Source organism: Gymnoscopelus braueri, assembly GCF_963280865.1.
Source record: "Gymnoscopelus braueri genome assembly, chromosome: 15".
Lineage (NCBI taxonomy): Eukaryota > Metazoa > Chordata > Actinopteri > Myctophiformes > Myctophidae > Gymnoscopelus > Gymnoscopelus braueri.
The window spans coordinates 19,191,575-19,212,440 of NC_137620.1; the positions used below are offsets into that span (position 1 = coordinate 19,191,575).

The window sequence follows — 20,866 nt, forward strand, 5'->3', positions numbered from 1 at the left end:
TTGTAGATCTGCTATTTTCTGCGAAGGTCTTCCCCACAATATGGATGCTGGGGATTAATTGGTTCAAAATAGGAACTGTAATAACTGTCACAGCTCTGTCTGTCTGTCTATTGGCGGCGCAAGTTGCGAAATAGTTAATAAAAAAAAGCGCTTCTTGATTATTTCATTAATCAAAAATGATATCGATAAAAAAATCTCGAACAAAATAATCAATAGTTGCAGCCTCAATGGGTTTTGTTCCTCTTCTTGCCTGTCTTGAATAATATTTTCAGACTGTTGTATTTTATTGCATTTATATTATTTGCAATATTTCTTTCGTTTTTCTGTTTCCTTGCATATGTAACTGTCCTATTGACCATAATATAACCATTGATACTCGGAATAATATTCCGTCAAAGTTTCAGAGTTGTACCTGTAAAATTGCCACTTCGTTCCTCAGCTGTCTCTCCTGCTTGGTGGGGAAGCGGGTCTTGTCTATAACTTTGATGGCCACAGAACGCCCTGACTGCCTGTGAGTACCTGGGGAAATCACAGGAGAAAGAGAAGAAATATCTCATACATACTGGATGAGTTACTGACTGACGTTTGCATTGGTAGCTTGCTTTCCGCGTAATCAGTTCGGGAGATGGAGTTATTGTGAAGATGTTTTTTTTAAATATATATATAACAACAAACTAAATCGGACACATGATTGGGAAGGAGGGTTCTGCAGTTACTATGTGAAATGTACTGGAGTAAATGTAAAGGAGCGAATTTAGAGTAACAAAAAACATAAGCCTACCCTACCTCCATACACCACTCCAAATTGTCCTGATCCAAGAACCTCATCTGTGGAGATCTGATACACTGAGCTGACATCCTGAAATATTGAGTTATTGTACACAGCAGTATATTACACATTAACCAATTAAAACATTTCAAAGTGTTTCAACAATTTCAAGAAATAATTCTTTTACCAAAATAGCACAAATAGGAGATCTACAAACGAGCTTGTAGATCTGCTATTTTTCACTGACTAAGCATACAGGCAGTGGTGTGTTCTACCGTGTTACGCTATATACGTACTAGTACAGTACACTATTGAGGTGATAATGACCGCTGGCCATGAGAGTTACTTATTTCCTATCAATTACAAACCCCATGAAGCATTGAATTCATGGACATTTTTTTGTTTTTGTCGCATTCCTAGGCCAATAATTTGATGACCGGCGGTCTCTCTCCTGTAGGAGACACAAAGAGTCTCCTTTGTGTCTCCTATCGGATACATAAGCATCTTTATTATGGTCATCAAATTATTGGCTTAGGATTGAGACAAAAACAAAAAGATCTCCATGAATTCAATGCTTCATGGGGTGTGTAATTGATAGAAAATAAGTAATTTTTTGGGTGAACTACTCCTTTAACAATAGATATGGCACACTTACAGTAATTAGTTAGTGTTGTTAGAGCGGTTATTTCATTCGATGACTACGCGCGCATGTGCGCGTGTCGTGCGCGCGGGAGGGAATAATTATGGTATATCCTCCGAAAAAAACCTAGAACACACCACTGCATACAGGGCTTAAGTGGTTAAAGCACATGTTGATGCACATTAGCATACCAAGACATTACTTTTCTCTCATAATAATACCACCCGTACAGTTCATGTATTATAAAAGGCTCTGTGAGTATAGCTACTGTACTTACAACAGGCAGTCCACTGTGCAGTGCAGTATCTGTAAGGACAACACAACACACATTCACTAAAAGTGCAACTGAAGTTGAAAGATTTGCACACACAGCATTATAAGACTCCCCGAATTTCCATTGTTTTAGCTCCACACTTCTGACTATTTGCAATTCAGTAACTTGGAAAAAGAGTCAACGATGTAGAGAAAGCAGCTTATTACAAGACATAATACACACCAGTAGGGCTCATGACATTTCAGTAGCTACCAGGCACTCTCCTCTTTGTGTGATAGGAACTTAACCACATTAACCACTTGAACCCTATAGCATCCCATTTCTGAGGGGAACATTAGCCGAAAATAGCAGATCTATAGCAGATCTATAAGCAGATCTATAAGCTTGTAGATCAGCTATTTTTGGCAAAGAGCTTTGGTGTGTGGGGGGGAGAGCAGATCAAGTACAAGTTTTCTAAGTATTGAGAGGGTTTAAGTGGTTAACTGTCTGAAAATACACATTAACATGAATCCAACACAACGCTACACAAGTCTATGAAGCTATCAATGAAACTATGAAAAAGTTTAATCTACAGCACAATTTATACAACAGCAGCAGTGGGGGTCCCTGCATCATCTCTCTCTCAGCTAAGGGGTCCTTGGCCCTGAAAGACCCCTGGAATAAAGCTTGGATATACGCCTGAACTATATGCCTCTTATTGTCACCTCACCCGAGATCTCCAGGTTCCCTAAACGTGTGCCACCGCTGCCAGCCATAGGCATGAGAGCTTGACGGATAGCGTTCTCCCAGCTCTGCGCGTCCGCTCCGGCGATGATGCAATGCACCGCCGTGGCAGTCACCACCTCGAAAGAGTGGGCGGCGGTGTCTTCAGGCAACGAGGGCGTGGAGAGCTCAGAGGCCCCTCGAACCTGCAGCACCTCAGACAGAGGAATCTCCTGGTTCACGGGGTCGGAGTTGGAGAAAAGGAGCGGAGGAGGGAGAAATGATCACCATGATTTTGGATGTCTACTTGTCTGTCTGCAGTGGTGGAAAAAGTATTCACATTTTTTACTTAAGTGAAAGTATCAATACTGCCATGTGGAAATACTCTGTTACAAGTAAAAGTAAATTTACTTGAGCAAAAGTGCAAAAGTGTTGGTATCAAAATGTACTTAAAGTACCAAAACTAAAAGTACTCATTATGCAGAATGTCCCATTTCACAAGTTTTCAAATGTGTAAAATGTATAAAAATCTTTTGAAAATAGCAGATCTACAAGCTCACAATGCGTCGCATCTCTACGCATTGTGAGCTTGTAGATCGGCTATTTTCAGATGGACAAAATGTATATAGGGCTGAAGTGGTTAATGTATGTTTTGTAAAAATAAAATCTACAAAGTAACTGGTAACTAAAGTTTTCAAATAATTGTAGAGGAATAAAAATACAATATTTGCCTCTGAGATGGTGGAGTAGAAGTAAAAGTATAGAAATTTGAAAATACTTCAGTAAAGTAAAAAAATACCTCAAAATTGTACTTAAGTACAGCACTTAAATGTGAGTAAATGTACTTAGTTACTTTACACCACTGCTATTTTGACAAGTAGAGGTGATTAAGCTCACAGCGTATCGTGAGATTGCAGATCGGGTATTTATATGTTCCCGTGTTACTGGTTGCACACTGGTGTCACTGTTGCACATTCAACCCACAACATGGCAACACTCATCATTCATCTTGATGAGTGTTGCCTGGCCTAACCAGCAGCGAGCTCTGGGAAGAAAGAAAATAAAGAAGAAGATGTCTGCCATACATCGATAACCCTGCAGAATAAAGACAAAAAGGAGAAATATCTGCACACTGAAAAATAAGCTCCCACTATAGTTACGTATAGACATCTATCTGGCAGTTTCTATGTCCCCAAATGGGTGTCAATGGAACCTTTGTGGATGAATTTCTGCCATCACTTGACTGTCTAGCAGAGTGTACAGTAAAATCCTCAATGTTAATGTAACTCTGAAGGTGTAATAATGGACCCAAATGGATCTGTGACTCTCCTGCACCTTGTAATACTTGGTGCTGTTCTCGTTCTGGTATAAAGTGATGCTCTTCCAGTCCAGCATCCAGTAATGACGTTTCCTCTGGAACAAATAACAATAAGGAAAGAATAAGCCCCTATTCATACTCATACATGTGTGTCTATGTCTGTGATCAATAGTTTAATGTTTGTTTACGGGCCAAATGATGGCAAACAATTGACAAACAGATGAAAATAATAAGGCATTTTGTGAGGACATGCTCTAGTGTAGTATTTCAGATAAATGTAGGATATAGGTGAGTGAGATGGTGGTTATTGACTGAATGTCATACAGCACAGTAAGGATTTGTCCTCTCAACGGTGTGTGTGTGTGTGTGTGTGTGTGTGTGTGTGTGTGTGTGTGTGTGTGTGTGTGTGTGTGTGTGTGTGTGTGTGTGTGTGTGTGTGTGTGTGTGTGTGTGTGTGTGTGTGTGTGTGTGTGTGTGTGTGTGTGTGTGTGTGTGCGTGCGTGCGTGCGTGCGTGCGCGTGTGCGCATGCGTGTGTGTGTGTGTGTGTGTGTGTGTGCTTGTGTTCATATTTGGAAGCCTCGGTAATGTCCACAAATCAGTTGTGAGAGGCCTGCAGATTGCAGGAATGCCCAAGCCAAGAGCTAAGGCATTGGCAAAATTCTGTTCAGTGTCTGTGATAATTGGCATTCGCCATATATGGAGGAGGCGATGCTTCCTGTACAGTACGTGTATCCTGAAATACTTGTCGTTGAGTTTTACCAAGTTTGTGCATCTACTATTGTTTGTGTTCAATAATTTCTTGTTAAATGTGAACGCAAATAAAGATGTTAAATGTGTGTGTGTGTGTGTGTGTGTGTGTGTGTGTGTGTGTGTGTGTGTGTGTGTGTGTGTGTGCGTGTGTGCGTGTGCGTGTGTGTGTGTAGGTATGTGTGTGTGTGCGTCTTCACCAGCGTGTCAGAGTTGGTGTAATGCAGCAGCCATCCTTCCCTCAGCATGGGTCTGCTGGTACCACTTTTAACGTGACGCACAGATTGGACCAGCCTCATCAGAGGAATGTAGCTGCTGAAACAGGGACTGGACCACACAATGCACAAAGTCAAGTCGTGCTCAAAACTCTAACTCTAACTAATCTATGCGGTTGTGAACCTTGTAGATCTGCTATTTTGGTCATACGACGGTGTCAGGCAAGTGGTTAAAGGCCAAATCTGGGGTAGTTTTTGAACATTACATTACAGTGGGTTAAATTCACATACATTCTGAAAGAGTTTGATATGTAGATGGAAAATATGTTATTTGGAACATTCATAAATTCATACATTATCAAAATGTAGGTCTATTTTTGCTCCACTTTTACAAACTTTAGCAACATAAACAACCCTATTACAGTCCCCACCAAACACAACAAATACCATTATCTGTTGTATAGTGTTAGTTAAATAAAAACACGTCTCCACTGCAACAAATCAAGAACATTGTCACCCAGTCATGTGCCATGATTGTCATTCAAAACAAACTTTACACCAGGTAATATCACTGATTTCCTAGCCTCAATCATGATGGAACATGATTGAACACCACTCCTGATATACCCTGCAAGGGCCTCTAGATGGAGGTGTGGACCATGGGAAAGTTCTGTAGTGTAGAATGTTCAGGGCATTGATGCTTTATGTGACCATAATGTAAAATGTTATCTAGACAGCATGTTATTTAGACCATTGGTTCTCAAAGTTGGGTTTGGGGACCTCCAGGGGTCCTTGGGGGGCTACCAGGGGGTCCCCAGCAAAATTAGTTAATATAGCGTCACAATCATTTTAACCACTTTAACCATATTTTATAGTTTGGCTATTCAAAAATAGCAGATCTACAAGCTAATAGTGTGGCACTCGGTGCCGTGCTATGAGCTTGTATAGGCTATCTGCTATTTTCGCGGCCAAATACATATCATTTTGGGGGTCCTTGACATGAAAAAGTTTGAGAACCACTGATTTAGACAGATACTACGTTCATTGTTTACTTGGTATCTTATAGTTTAATGTACAGATTATTATTGTGATAGTATATTGTTTAGACTGATGCTAGGTTCTTGGTACACCTGTGCTTTACTGAGGCACTAGACTGTCTCTCTGCATTTGATGTATGTGTTTACCTTGCTTGCTCTGGAAAAGAGTGTCTGCTAAAAGCCTAAATTGTAATAGTAAATTGTTTACAAGGACCAACTTCACAGTATACAGTGAAAAGGCAAGTTGGTCCATAACAAGGAATCTGGGATGACATGCAGGGGCCATAAAAATACAGCATAGTATGTATTTCTCACAGTGTGATATGATATGTTTGTCATGGGGCCCTGACTACTACCTGTCTCCCCTGGGCAGAAGGACAAGACAAATGGATGCAGGATGGGTTGGAGTTATGGTTAGCCTTTCCTATGTGCCCATGATGATGTGAGTATACATGACAAGTAATGTAGAAATAGAGGGTTGAGATTTTTTTTTTTTTTAATAATTTCAAATAAATGACTTCAATCATGATCAACACTTCCAAGTTACACAGTAAATCCGGAGTGTTTAGACCAGTGGTTCTCAAAGTGGGGTCCTTGGGGGGGGGTTCCAGGGGGTCCCCAGCAAAAGTAGTTAATATAGCATCACAACCATTTTAACCGCTTTATCCATTTATGTTGGCTATTAAAAAATAGCAGATCAGCTATTTTTGCATTTTAAAAGAATATATTGAAAATGTTTGGATAATAATTTTGATAATGTTTTAACATAAATCTTCTCTTCTGGGGGTCCCTGGCACAACACATTTCAGTTTTGGGGGTCCTTGCTGAACTGCTGGTTTAGACTCTGAAAGAGCTCAAATTGACACTCAGGATTTCACTGTTTCAGCTTCTTACCCGATAGGCGTTTGCTGGACGTAGGCTTCCAGGGTGCCATACAGCGGGTTCTCATCGATGGCCATCACATCGTCGTCATCTTGCGATGATGACATGCTGCTGAGCTCTGACTCACTGTCCCCTGGGTCATCTCTGTAGCTGTGACTGGCTGTGGAATCTGAAACATATGACATCATGTATAGGAAATATAACACTGTGACAGTGGACGAGTTATGTGATTGATCTGTGTCATATTTAGAACGGTTCTCATAATGTACCTCCTGTGAAAATCCTGTGCGGTTTTGACACTCGCTTGATAATAATAATTTAGACCCCTTTATTTGTTGTTCTGATGATCACATATCCATTCAGCCACAGGCCGGCTGCCCCTGATAGAGTCTACATCTACTGTATGTAGGTAAAGTATTCTAGCAGGGGCTAAAAGGTTACAGAGAGATATGTCATCACAGATCAATACAAAAGCCCTGATGGTTCAAAGGAATAATAGGCCCTACTCTAAAATGTTTCATCATGATGACTCATGGATCCGTCAGACCTTTGTGATAACCAGTGTTGCTCTAACGGCAGTTTTCACATTGAAGTGATCATGAAAGAGAATATTGGAAAAACATCAAAGATAGGCTGTTCAATCATTTCTCGTCAGTCAGCTCTCCCAGTAGGTGGAAGGGTGAACCCAGTGAACAGCAGAGGAGTCAGGCTCCAGAATGTTTATTGGACCAAAGGGCATTGCGAGAGGAGAGGAGACAGGAGCGAGCACTGGTCAGGATACCGGAAGTGGCCCTCGTTAACTCCACTAATTAAGTTTCCACAAGGAGCTTATTGGGGTCAATTATGGGCAGCACTTCCTGTTGTCAGTCATTCAATTCATTTGGGGGATCAAATCAGTCAACAATAATGTGGGAACACAACCTGACAGGAATAAAAAAGGGTCATATTAGTCTGTCTACTTACCCTGCCTACAAGCTCCCCTCCACACAGCTGATTCAAATTAATGATCAATATGCTTATTATCAAGTGCTTAAGTCAGAGATTCAGGTGTCACAGACTGACAGACAGCAGCAACAGCAGCCAGAAAGAATGTAACATAGGAAAGGAGTTAGGCTACTGCTATGAGCAACTGTCAAGAGCCATTGATCATTCATTTGAATCAGCTGTGTGGAGGGAGATGTTTTAGGGCAGGGGTGCCCAAAAGGTAGATCGCGATCTACCAGTAGATCACAAAGGCTGTGCAGGTAGACCACATGACATGCCCCCCAAATAAAAAATTAAAGCATCTGCCAATTGAATTAAGGTGACTTGATTGATCAAGAAGGGCCTGTCAGCTCACTGACTTCATGGCTTCTATAGTAGGCAAACCCACAATGCAATGCTTTGTTTTCAAGAGTGTTGCGTGCAAACTTCAGTAGCATAAAAAACAAACGTATTTTAAAAATTGCACATTTAAAATGTTTTCCATTTCGTATCCCAAGTGCATTTATCTTATACTTATTACAAAGTATTTTCAACAATGGCATATATACATATATTTTGGTTGGTATCTTGTTGAGCTGGTCATTTTAAAAGTAGTTCTCAAGTCAAAAAAGTGTGGGCACCCCTGTTTTAGGGTATCGGTAAGTAGGCAGACTAATGTGACCCTTGTTGATTTCTGTCAGGTTTTGTTCCTACATTATTATTGACTGACATGGATCGGATCACTCAAATGAATTGAATGACTGTTCACATAAGGCCTCATGGGACACTGGAAACCCACAGGAAATGACGGACGCCATTGGACTGAGGCCGGCTTGAGTGATATTGCCACACTTGTATTGGGCATCTTGTCCTGTCCATGTTCTGCTGAGTAAAGACTGCAGAGTCACCTCACTGTCACAGATGACTTCTCACCTTCCCCGTTGACAGTTCTCTTCTCTCCCGGACAGTCTTTGGGGACGAGCGGCTCACAGCGGCGGTGGCAGTTAAACTTGCAGTCTGTGACAGCAGACAGATGGGAGGGTTAGTAATATGTAGAGGTGACACAGGAAGATGGATGGAGCAATAAAAGGGAGTTGAACAGACTTTCGGTGGACAATTCCGCACAACGTGCTAAAGTTATTATCATCACCGGGAATGTGAATGGAAATGTCTTTCCATTTAGTCAATACGTAAAGTGAATTTTAGTCAAAATGAAGAGGGAAAAAGAGATATGCCGAATTATTTTGCTATGAAAGACGTTCTGAAATAGCACAGAACCTATTGTCAACTAAGTCATTTTAAAATGGAGTGCAGTGTGACCTATACAGTACATCCCCATTTGGTGCCCTGGATTTCCTTCAATATTCTACAAAAATGGAAAAAAATCCATATTACATTTTGGAGTTGAGTTGAAACACTGAGCGGGAACCCTGACCCCTAACCCAGTGGTTCCCAAACTGGGGGTCGGGATCCCCAGGGGGGTCCCCAAATAATTTTGGGGGGTCCCCAGATGATTAGCTTATAGTGCAACATTGTTTTCTCACTCAACAGTAAACCAACATACAGTATAAGTGTATACAGGGTATCTGCACATTTCCAAAGTTACAATTTATTGACTTTTAAGACCTTTTTTTATACCAAATTGGCCAAATTGTCAAATATTACGTAAGAAAGAGGCAAACATTGTGAAAATAGCCGATCTACAAGCTCACAACGCCTCGCAGTGCGAGGCGTTGTGCCCTTGTAGTTCGGCTATTTCCACAACATTTATCTGTTAAACCGAGTCAAACTTAATGTAATGCCTACAATTCCAAGTGCTTGTCACGGTGTGGGGGGGTCCCCAGTTCAAATATGATTATTTTGGGGGGGTCGCGGCCTGAAAAGCTTGGGGAACCCTTGCCCTAACCCATCACAACCAGAGGGGGAGGGGAACTCCCATCATCTCACCGGAGCACTGCAGACCCTGTCTGAAGAGACCCTTGAGCAGGCGGTGACAGTACTGGCAGGCGGTGGGTTTGGTGTAGCTGTGGATGTGGAAGGTGTGTGGGACGTGGGCCTTGGCGGTGTCACCGGACCTCACGTCCAGCCACACGGGCGGCTCCACCCAGGACGGGGGTCTGGATTTGGGCTTGGTTATACTGATCTGTCGGGGGCGAAGAGGAGTTAGTGTTAGGAGTGAAGAATAACAAGTGAGTCATCATGCAAAACTACATTGATTTTCATTTAAGCGTCATCATGACACATGACGCACTCTCTCTGCCAAGCCCAGTTAGCCAACGACTCATCATCTGTCCATCCATCATGATGCATGGTGGGTGGATAACTAGTCACACACAAGGCTAAAATATACATTTGTGTAAATGTACACTAAATATGTTCAGGTTCAGAGTATGAGCAGACCTGCCCACCTGTGTGAATGAGGATAAATAGGGCATAGCAAAAGGGTGGCGAGTGATGCTTCAGTTGAGTCGTGTGTGGGCGGAGAACAAGATGACACCTGGCAGTATCACATGACAAGTGATCATACTACGGTGTCACACAAAAGCACCAAAAGTAGCAGATCTGCTACTTTTGCTATTTTTTAATATGAATCCTGAAAGGTAACAGCTTTGGACATATGAGGTTTCCAACCGACAGAGACGAAATATACAAAATGTTTTGACTTGACTGTAAATCCCTCACCTCCTCCAGACTGCCCCCTGCATGTGTGGAAAGGGAGTGCGCCCTGGGCCTCCTGGGCGGGAACAGGGAGAGGCTGGGGCCCACCTGACGCCTCACACGACTACAGTCATTGGGCAGCTGGAAGGCACAGCGCTTATGGAAGTCTAGACCACAACCTGGATATGAGAGAGAGATACACAAGGATAAATACGAGAGAGACAGACAGGCAGAGACAGACAGGGATGGTCAGAGACAGACAGGGATGGTCAGAGACAGACAAAGAGACAAAGCAATAAAAGGGAAGCAGAGACTGTGAATAACAGAAATACAAAACTGCAACTGAGCCTATTGATGTGTGCACCTTAAAAATGGATGTGAATAATTGCATCATCATATTGATTCTGCAGAGACACGTGATTGGGTGAGCAAGCCTTGCCTTCGCATTTCAGCCCCTGGCGAACGAGACCCCACAGCATCTCTCCACAGTGGTGACAGAAGGTAGGCGTGCGATACGATTGGACGACCAGAGAGTGTGGGCGGATCTTCATCTCTGTCACGATGGCTGATCCTGTGTCGGGTCAGAATGAATGGAAACTGTGGCTCAAACTGTGAGTTTTAGTAGTTTAGGTTACAGATTAAGTTAAGAACAAGCGGTATGTACTGTAACAAAACAATAAACATGGCCCAAATGTAACAACATAATGCATAACATAATTTTGGCAAAATGTACAACATAACACAATAAAAATAAGGGCAGGAGGATAATAATAATAGTAATATAGTAGTAGGATGGCATTAAAACAATGCCCCCCCCCTAAAAAAAATGTAAATTTCGACTAGTCGACTACTACTTGGTCAAATGAGTCGACTAGTAAAAATCATTAGTTGTGAATGCCCTAAATATGGCGTCGTCGACGGATAATAGACAGATACAGAAATCTCCACATAATGTGTATAAAAGAGACACAGACCGACAGACGGGTACAAAGGGTACGCTGACAACGGGTACAACAGGTATTGCATAGCCAGGTGGGGCATGCCTTTCCAACTTGCATCGTTCTCAACTTGCATCATTCCTGAGTAGGCGGGTTGTACCAGAGAGTGCAATAACAGCTGTTGTTCTACATCTCTTGATCCTTGACCTTTGACCTCTTCTGGGCAGCCTACTGATCATTCCCAGGTTTAATACAATTTTGGCCAGACCAGAGTCAAAATATCTATTTTATATGTTGTTGTTATTGTTGTTGTTGCTTTGTACTAGGCACCTTGGCTTCTACATAATTGACACTCTGCTGTCAACAGGCTAATGATAAAATTTAGCCTGTTGACATTGACATTTGTTATGTCAACAGTCTATATGGCACACTCATGTATTTATGAAGCAGCCATCCTATTCTGTATTCAATAATGTGGCATTTCTTTAGCGTAAATGTATTTCAGTTACCACAATCTACTTCCCTAATCTTGATGAAGTAACTAGGAGAAGTAGCTTAGTGGGCACTGGGCCCAGATTTCCTGCTGTGGCTAACCACTTAAACCCTGGTGTCCCTAATTGTGGGCATGTCATGTGAAAATAAAAATAATACAAAATGCTAGTCCCTCCCTCCCCACCACCACCACCATTTTGTCAAAAAAATAAAAAGATCTACTATGTGGTGAATTATTTAAATAGCTTAGTTAAAACCCCAGTCTCTTGGGCTGGTCTTGGCTGGAGCTCTCCTCTACGTTACAGTACCATCCTATTGTATGTTGACACCCTCTCAGCCTCTTCTTTCTTTTCATCAGTAAATACAAAACAACGGGGTGCGTTAGGCTGCCTGCTCTTTCTCAGCAGTCAGCCGAGCCTCCAACCTGCGATGATGACCTCGACGAGGTCTCCGTCCCGCAGTGCATCCTTGTCTGTGAGGCGGTGTAGCAGCTGCTCCGAGGCAAGCTGGTGTCGGAACAAGTGGATCTTCTCCCCACCGCCCACCACACTGAAGTCCGGAGCCTACAGTAGAGAGTTTGGGTAAGATAGGTGAAAGATAGATTGTTAGGGACTATTAAAAAAAAAACTATGAATGTAATGGTATCGTATGAAGTGTGGCGTAGTACAGTGAATGCATAGAGCACAAGTACTGTACTGTACACCAACACTGTCCATCCACAACCACATGCTGCGTGTACAACTTATACAAAAACCTTTCTATTACTTGTATTACTACTACCACCTCCTGTTACTTCTACCACCCCTACTATCTACAGCAAAAACTGCTCTTACTACTACTTCTACAGTATTTCAAAAGACAAGAAACAGAGTCAACGTCTCTACTGTCTTCCTCCCTCTCTGTCGTACATGTTCATGGTTTTCCTCTCTCCATCTTTCTCTCTGTTTGCTGATCGTCAGCACTCGATGAATAATCATGGAGCTCTCGTCCCTTCAAACTATGGGATAAGTTTCCTGCTACTAATTAGCTAACAGTGCTCCTGTCCCTGTGGCTTACAGAAAGTACCAAAACTAGCCAATGATAGACTTATAATACAGAAATACAGAAATACAGAAATGGGTCTTCTTTAGTGCCAAGGAGAAAAGAGTTTTACGGACCTGACATATCGTCTCCGTATTAACCTCATAGGTCCAAAATATTGTGTAGTTACTTGTTACTTGTTATGTTACTTTTCAGGATTCAAATAAAAAAATAGCGAAAGTAGCAGATCTACAAGCTGAAAACGCATCGCTTCGCGCCGCGTTTCGAGCTTGCAGATCTGCTACTTTTGTGTGATGCTGTAGTTAGTATGATCAAGTATAGGGCATTAATTTACGAAAAAACACAAAAAGTTAAGTTAGGATATGTTGATAAGAGGTTTCTGCCCGACAGCAACGATATGTTTCAGTTAAACGTCACTCATGTGACCAGCTAGAATCAGAGAGAAACTTTTAGTGTGTGACGTAACGGCGTTATCACACACTAAAACGCCAGTGAGAGCTGCTGACTGACTTGAAAACGGAATCAGGAAGAGAGCAGGCCTACATGTGCAGAGATCAAAGAGAGAGATCAAAGGGAAAATACTGCAGCACAGCTGCAGAAAACTGCTGGTCACCGTGATAGATTTTCATGGTGACTCTGCGTTTTGATCTAACGTACATGAGCCTCATATTCATATCAACAGCAGAACTGAGATCAGGTTTGAAGACAAGGCTGGAAGGGTTGACAGCAGTGGTGTAAAGTAACTAAGTACATTTACTCAAGTACTGTACTTAAGTACAATTTTGAGGTATTTTTTACTTTACTGGAGTATTTCCAAATGTCAGTACTTTTACTTCTACTCCACTACATCTCAGAGGCAAATATTGTACTTTTTACTCCACTACAATTATTTGAAAGCTTTAGTTACTAGTTACTTTGTAGATTTTGATTATTATTACAAAACATACTGACCACTACCACTTGAGCCCAATGCACATTTTGGCTATTTGAAAATAGCTGATCTACAAGATTACAATGTGTCACGATGCGACGCATTGTGAGCTTGTAGATCTGCTATTTTCAAAATATTTGTATACATGTTATACGTTTGAAAACTTGTGAAATGGGACATTCTGCATAATGAGTACTTTCTACTTTTGGCACTTTAATTACATTTTTGATACCAATACTTTTGTACTTTTACTCAAGTAAATTTGGAATTCCGGACTTTTACTTGTAGCAGAGTATTTCTACATTGCAATATTGATACTTTTACTTAAGTTAAATATTTGAGTGCTTTTTCCACCACTGGTTGACAGTGTCTTTCTTGTAATACCTCTAATTAGCTTATGTCCAGACACCCATCATCAAAAGCACACAGGCAATTATCCAGACATGCACCTATAGCCTGCCTGTTATCTTATCTTCATAATTGGTCCTCAGTCCTCACTAATGCTCCTTATAAGATGGCATCATCGTTGTCTTAACTCACTCCTGTGTCTCAGAGGTGGGCTGTTGACAGTTCAGACCAATGACATCATCGATGGGGATTCCAAGCTAACAGAAACGTTCTCTTCCTGCAAAGTTAGCATGCTGAAATAGAAGCCATTGTTCTTGCATATAATTTGTATTTTCTTATAAGCTTGATATATTTTTTTTACCATGGCACCATAGGAAGCACCATAGAAGACAGGGAAGCCCCAGGAAGCACCATAGAAGACAGTGAGGCACCATATTAGGAAGCACCATAGATGATTTGGCACTACGTCCTACTGGTGGGTGCCGGCCCTCACGGGCAGATGAGCCAGTCGGATACAACAGCAGTGGCAAGTAGGAGAAATTCATTGCCAAGTAAATTGGGGGGGAAGAAAGGGGGGGGGGGAATGTCTACTCTAAATTACAACCAACACCCCCCAATGTAATTGTCTCCGCCAGGCCGAAAGGCATGGCGAGAGAGTATGTTTTGCACCCTGTCCGTCCGTCCGTCCGTGTGTCCGTCCGTGTGTCCGTCCGTGTGTCCGTCCGTGTGTCCTGTCCGTCCGTTAGCAGCTAATCTCCGGCACCGTTGGCCCGGTCGCTGCGAAACTGTGCACACACACTCCCTCGATGCCAATTCATAACCTCTGCCTCAAATCTTTCACACGGGCCTGTTATAGTGCCACCAGGAGGCCGATTTGTGCAAAACCCATTTTGTTTTTGTTATAATAATTATAATCCGCATTACAATTATATGAAGATAGTTGTTGAAAATGGGTGAAGGACAGTTCACTCTAGATTCACCCTATTACAGTTTCAAGTTCAAACATTTAGAATGAACTATTCACAGAGTGTTAAGATAAACTGCAATCCTTTGGACGACAATCACTCAAAATAGTTTTAATTAGTCAGTTGTTGATTAACGTCACTTACTTCCTTCCCCCCCAGAGAGAGGGTTTTCAATTGTATTTGAAAGGAAACCCAATTTCCTGAACTGTCTGCCCTCAGAACTAGTAGCAGTTAGTGGGTTGTGAATGACATTAGTCACCGGAACAGAGAGGACGGCCATAGCTGAGTGGGCAGTACGGTGGAAAGAAACTAAGTACTGTATATGTACTCAAATACTGTGCTTAAGTAAGATTTTGAGGTATTTTTTACTTTACTTGAGTATTTCCAATTTTCTCTACGTTTACTTCTACTCCACTACATTTTACTCCACTACAATTATTTGAAAATTAAGTCAATAGTTACTTTGTAGATTTGGATAATTAGAAAACATGCATTAACCACTTCAGCCCTATATATACACTTTGGCTATATGAAAATAGCCAATCTACAAGGCAGCTCACAACGTGTCGCATCAATCTGCTATTGAATCTGCTATTGAATCTGCTATTGAATCTGCTGTGAATCTGCTATTTTCAAAACATTTGAAATGGGACATTCTTGAGTACTTTTACTTTTTGTACATTAAGGACGTTTTGATGCCAATACTTTTGTACTTTTACTTAAGTACATTCTGAATAGCAGACTTTTATTTGTAACAAGAGTATTTCTATACATTGTGCAATTGATTCTCAGTACTTCTTCCACCACTGTGAGTGGGTAGAGAGGCCTTCTGGGAATCGCTAACTCTCTTATAGCCAGACCACCAGAGATCTCCACCTACTGAAATGTCAGGGGAAATCAACATTTCGTTGCTGCCGGGCAGAAACCTCTTATCTCCATATTTTAACCTTTTGTGTTTCTTCGTAAATGAACGCCCTACTTGATCACAGTACAGCGTCACACAAAAGCACCTAAAGTAGCAGGCAGATCCCCAGGATCGAAACGCTGCGCGAAGCATCGCGTTTCAAGCTGGCACTGTAGATCTGCTACTTTTGCATACTTTTGAATCCTGAAAAGTAACAGTTTTGGACATACAGAATGAGGTTTCCTCCCGACAGAGACGATATATTGAATGGGCTGAATACCAGCGCCAACAAACTTACACTCACACTGCTTTGAGAACCAATCCTGATACCGTCATAATATGAAGGTCCACCCTGAAGTGTTATTTTTAACTACCTGTGTGTGTTCCCATTCATTGAACTTAGTAAGTAAGTAAGTAGGTCGAAGAGTCGGTATCAGCCAGAGTGCTGATATCCCCGTTTTGCTAGTGTGCTAGACCGTTGGAAGATGGATGGCTGAGGTGTGGAGCGCAACACCTACCATCAGCTCCTAGTACTTGACCTTGTGGTCAAGAGACTCTACCGACTGAGCCACTCAGCCACCCGAACCTAGATGTCACCAGACCTATCAGTATATGAGATCTCTATGCAAGACTAGGGAATCGGAAGGTCGTCAGTTCATCGGCTTCGCCCAGTCTATAGAGGGTCGTGGTTAAATTGATTTTGTATGCAGTGAAAGGACGGCATGCGCACACACACACACACACAGATACATGCAGACAAGACACAAATCTACAACACACACGCACATCCGCAAAAACAGACAAATATTCTACTGTACACTTCAGGGTCTGTTGATCTACTCTACTGCTTGGAAAGGAAAAAGTTATCTACTGTAGCGAGGCAGAGAGAGAGAGAGAGAGAGAGCGTGTGTGTGTGTGTGTGTGTGTGTGTGTGTGTGTGTGTGTGTGTGTGTGTGTGTGTGTGTGTGTGTGTGTGTGTGTGTGTGTGTGTGTATGTGTATGTGTGTGTGTGTGTGTGTGTGTGTGTGCGCGTGTGTGTGCGTGCAGCAGACAGACAGACAGATGTTGTGGTTGGAAAGTTAGCTCTGCAGACCCCTCACAGCCCCCTCAGCCTACACCATATAGGTTCATAGGTTCATAGGTTCATAGGTTCAGGATTTGTAGTGCGCCCCCATCCAGTTATTACACTGGCCTGGGGCACAGTCCAAAGAAAGACAAAAGAAAGACAAGAGAAAAACATATAGGACAAGACAAAGAAGACTAGACTAGGACAACAAGCACTCAGTCACACTGTCAGTCAGTCACAACAGGGGGGAGTCTAAACTAAACACACACAACCCACTAACAGGACAGACAAGAGACATCACCTCCTCTCCGTGCTAAACATTTTCACAATCTTGATTAAAAAATGTTATTAGAAACTTCAACTAAATCCAAGTCTGGAAGCTGGCGTTACAATATACAATATTGATCTCTCAATGCTCGGTTTCTATTTAAAGTTTCCCATGAATACATGCTTGGTCTACTCATTCATACATTTTGACTAAAGTCTAAAATATTTTAAAATCATTGCTATTTCTTAATACTGCACCTTGAAAGATCCACATAAAATACAAATATTGTCCGGCTGCAAAAAAACGAATTGCAAAATTTTCTTGGAAAAGTAACCCTCAGTATGGTCGCATTTGACTGTCTTAGTAATAATGTAATAACAGAGATGGTGTCTGTTTAGATCTGTAAAGATTTGAATTTTTTCTAACTTTTTCAATGCTCACTCAGTGACTGACAACCTCAGTCCCCTAAACACATCAAACTAAAAGGTGACACTCAGTAGAGTGCATACCTCCTCCACCAACACAGTGCAACTGTCAAGATAAACAGTAACATTTCCACCGTAGATATGAGTAATTATGTCATTTTGCTTTTGTGTCCATTTCCTTTGACGTTCAACCTAAAAGTGAATCATCTGTTCAGGGAAGCGTAACTGATCACGCCTGGTCTTAAACCTCCCCATGTTATTTAGATCACTGGTTCTCAAATGTTTTCATGTCAAGGACCCTCAAATGAATATGTTTTTGGCCACGGACCCCAATCTGAAAATATTTTTGCGTGAGGGACCCCCATAAGAGAAGATCTGTGTTGGCTAAAAAAAATAAAAAATAAAGTAGGACTAATAATAATCAAAATTATTCAAAATTCGAACAAAAAATAAATAAACACGTTCTATGAGCTAACGTGTTGTTAGCTCTAGAATGGCTATTTTTGAATTGCTGATGTATATAATACGGTTAAACTGCTACTCATTAAGCTGTGGACCCACAGGGGTCCACGGACCACACTTTGAAAGCCACTGATTTAGAATATTTAGACAATGCTAGGTTGGCACCCTGCTACCCTGGTTATATAGCACATTGTCTTCTTAGAACTCTGATGACTTGACTACTTACTCTGTTGTTGGGTGACTGAGGTTCAGACCTAGCATTTTGTTTTACAAGTCATTTTTCTGGGCTTTGTCTTATAGTTTTCACTGGATAGGCACAGTGGAGCGAGAGACAGGAAACATGGAGAGAGAGAGCAGAGAAGTGACATGCAGCAAACGGTCCGGCCATCGAACCGGGCACTCGTCGCCAGGCACCAGAGCCCATGTGGCATGCGCCACAACCAACCGGCCATCGGGTTGCCCCCAACCTTTCTCTTGTTCTGGATATGAGTGTTTGCTAAATGCCTAAATAGTACTGTAACTATATTGTGTGAATATCCAGCCATCCAGTCTCGTTATTTTACAAACAGACCTTGACTTTGATTTTGACCTTGACATGTGACCTTTTCTGCTCACAAATGAATCTAACATTACTGTGGGCAGCCTACATTCACTCCAACTTTCATGACCATAACCGCCGTCCAACTGTTTTAGTGGAGGAAAAGTACACTCTCTCTCTCTCTCTCTCTCACACACACACACACACACACACACACACACACACACACACACACACACACACACACACACACACACACACACACACACACACACACACACACACACACACACAACCTGCTGTGCTTTAAAAGAACAACAGTGCTTTGTGAAGCTTGCGTTACCTTGCGTTCTATGATCTCCAAGGCTAGTCTCTTGGCGTGACGATAACTCAGGTTTTCTCCAGGGACTCGAACCACCTCTCGGAAGAGGCCCAGCTGGAACTGGACCAGAGCCGGGGCTGTGTGGCAGCGGGAGGACACCGGGGGGAGGGAGACGGGACGTGCTGAGGAGTGCACGGACAGGGTCACCACATTGTCATGTAGACAGAGCCATAGGGTAGAAGGGCTCAGGCATGTAAAGGGATATAGGATAGGTATACAGACTGCATAGCAGTGGTTCTCAAACATTCATGTCAAGGGCCATGCAAATTTACATGTAGCCTATTTGACCACGGACCCTCATTTGAAAAGATTTTGTGCCAAGGACCCCTGCCCTATAGCAACGTTTTTAAAACTTTGCTAAAATAGCCCACAACGCACCGCTGTTGTGAGCTTGTAGATCGGCTATTTTCGAATGGTCAACTTATACAATTGGGGTAGTGGTTAAACTGCAAAGATTCTGCTGGATCCCCGGCCCCCAGTTTGAGAACTATTGCTTTATCAAACAGTATCTGCAAATTAGGCTATGTTCTGTTATTTTAGCCTTGTCAGCTGAGACGGTGATGAGACAAACTGTTAATAACAGAGTTTCTGAAAGTCAACTGTGTTACTTGATATAGGAACTGTAGGCCTCATAAAAATATTAGAAAGTGTATTGCGTAACCACCAACACACTGATTATAAGACTTCCACTGTGTTTTGTGTATATTCACAGATATATACAGGATACAGTATATACAAACATATATTTTCTCTCTCAATATGTTTGGAGACCCTTATTTCTGACTGCAGAGCTTAATGCGCCACTTAAAACAATTTCAGGCAGTTCAGTCTGTGCGTGTGTAGCCTACATGCAGTACAAGGAAACCAAACGGTTAATACCACAACTACACATAAGACACTGAAACAAACGGTGTGAACTGAAGACCACCCCCCCCGCCCCCCATAATTTTAATTAAGACATCTCACCTTTTGACTCCATGTAGTTAAGCGTCTACCTGCCTCAATGGTTTGTCTTCTTTACCTCACACACACACACAACACACACAAACTGACAGTTTATCAATAGAGAGCTCTCTCTCACTCACTTGTATCTCATGTCTAGTTTGGTGGGTTTGGTTTCTCTTTGTAGGACTAGGCTGTTGATGAGACAGGCAGGAAGTCATAGAGGGCTGCTGCGAGTAGCTCGCCCCCTGAAAAGATCAATGTAGTTGTACGGTTAACACCCCTAGCCCTCACTGTGCGAGCGGATACACACGCACACGGGGACCTTTCGCACACAGGAATGCACCGCTATACAATATATTGCATAGTGTTCATGACATAGCTAGTTAACTTCATCTCTGTACAAGTTGGAAAATTCCAACTTTGAGGAACTGTACCAAAACTTCAGTAACTCAATTTCTCCCAAATGTTAAGGGCCATTCACATTGAGCACTATAACGATAACTATAAAAAAAATATAGTTTAAAAAATCGTTCTATAAGTCAAGTGGATTGCAGAGTTCACAGCAACTATAAAAAAAAATATGGTTATAGTGCTGTGTGAGTGGTTCTTTTACTGGTACAAACGGTACGCTTCAAATTCAAGGAATGCTACCATCTTACTGACAAGAAAGGAAAACGTAAATGTATACGACACACACAGGGACTGGTTTTGAAAAGTGGAGTTTTTAATGAACAGTACCCTTTAATAAAATATACAGGAGGTTGGCCCTTTCAGAATGAAACCTGTGCCATCATAATCGACCATGTTGAAATGGACATGGGAGCGTGCATGAGCCTTCCATCTATAGCCCTACAAGCCCCATCACGCCCGATTTATACTTGGTCACACCCGATCTACAAGCCCACAACGCCATCGCAGAGCTTGTAGATCGGGTATTTCCGTCGCGAGAGGCACG

The 20,866-nt window shown here is 42.1% G+C and overlaps 1 protein-coding gene across 1 annotated transcript in view; it reads right to left on the reverse strand.

Annotated features, from left to right (window-relative positions):
- The window catches only part of prkd4 (protein kinase D4), a 26,142-nt gene extending 6,082 nt beyond the window's left edge, over positions 1-20,060 (reverse strand). Inside the window, exons 1-14 of the mRNA XM_080451151.1 lie at positions 19,933-20,060; positions 18,928-19,088; positions 12,061-12,199; positions 10,646-10,777; positions 10,231-10,385; positions 9,496-9,691; positions 8,482-8,565; positions 6,598-6,754; positions 4,652-4,778; positions 3,721-3,798; positions 2,393-2,618; positions 1,687-1,715; positions 787-859; positions 413-519 (exon numbers count right to left, since the gene is read on the reverse strand). Coding sequence (XP_080307277.1) covers positions 413-519; positions 787-859; positions 1,687-1,715; positions 2,393-2,618; positions 3,721-3,798; positions 4,652-4,778; positions 6,598-6,754; positions 8,482-8,565; positions 9,496-9,691; positions 10,231-10,385; positions 10,646-10,777; positions 12,061-12,199; positions 18,928-19,088; positions 19,933-19,945 — 1,677 coding nt within the window. The 5' untranslated portion in view covers positions 19,946-20,060. The remainder of the gene's footprint in view (positions 1-412; positions 520-786; positions 860-1,686; positions 1,716-2,392; positions 2,619-3,720; positions 3,799-4,651; positions 4,779-6,597; positions 6,755-8,481; positions 8,566-9,495; positions 9,692-10,230; positions 10,386-10,645; positions 10,778-12,060; positions 12,200-18,927; positions 19,089-19,932) is intronic.
- Positions 20,061-20,866: the final 806 nt, after the last annotated feature.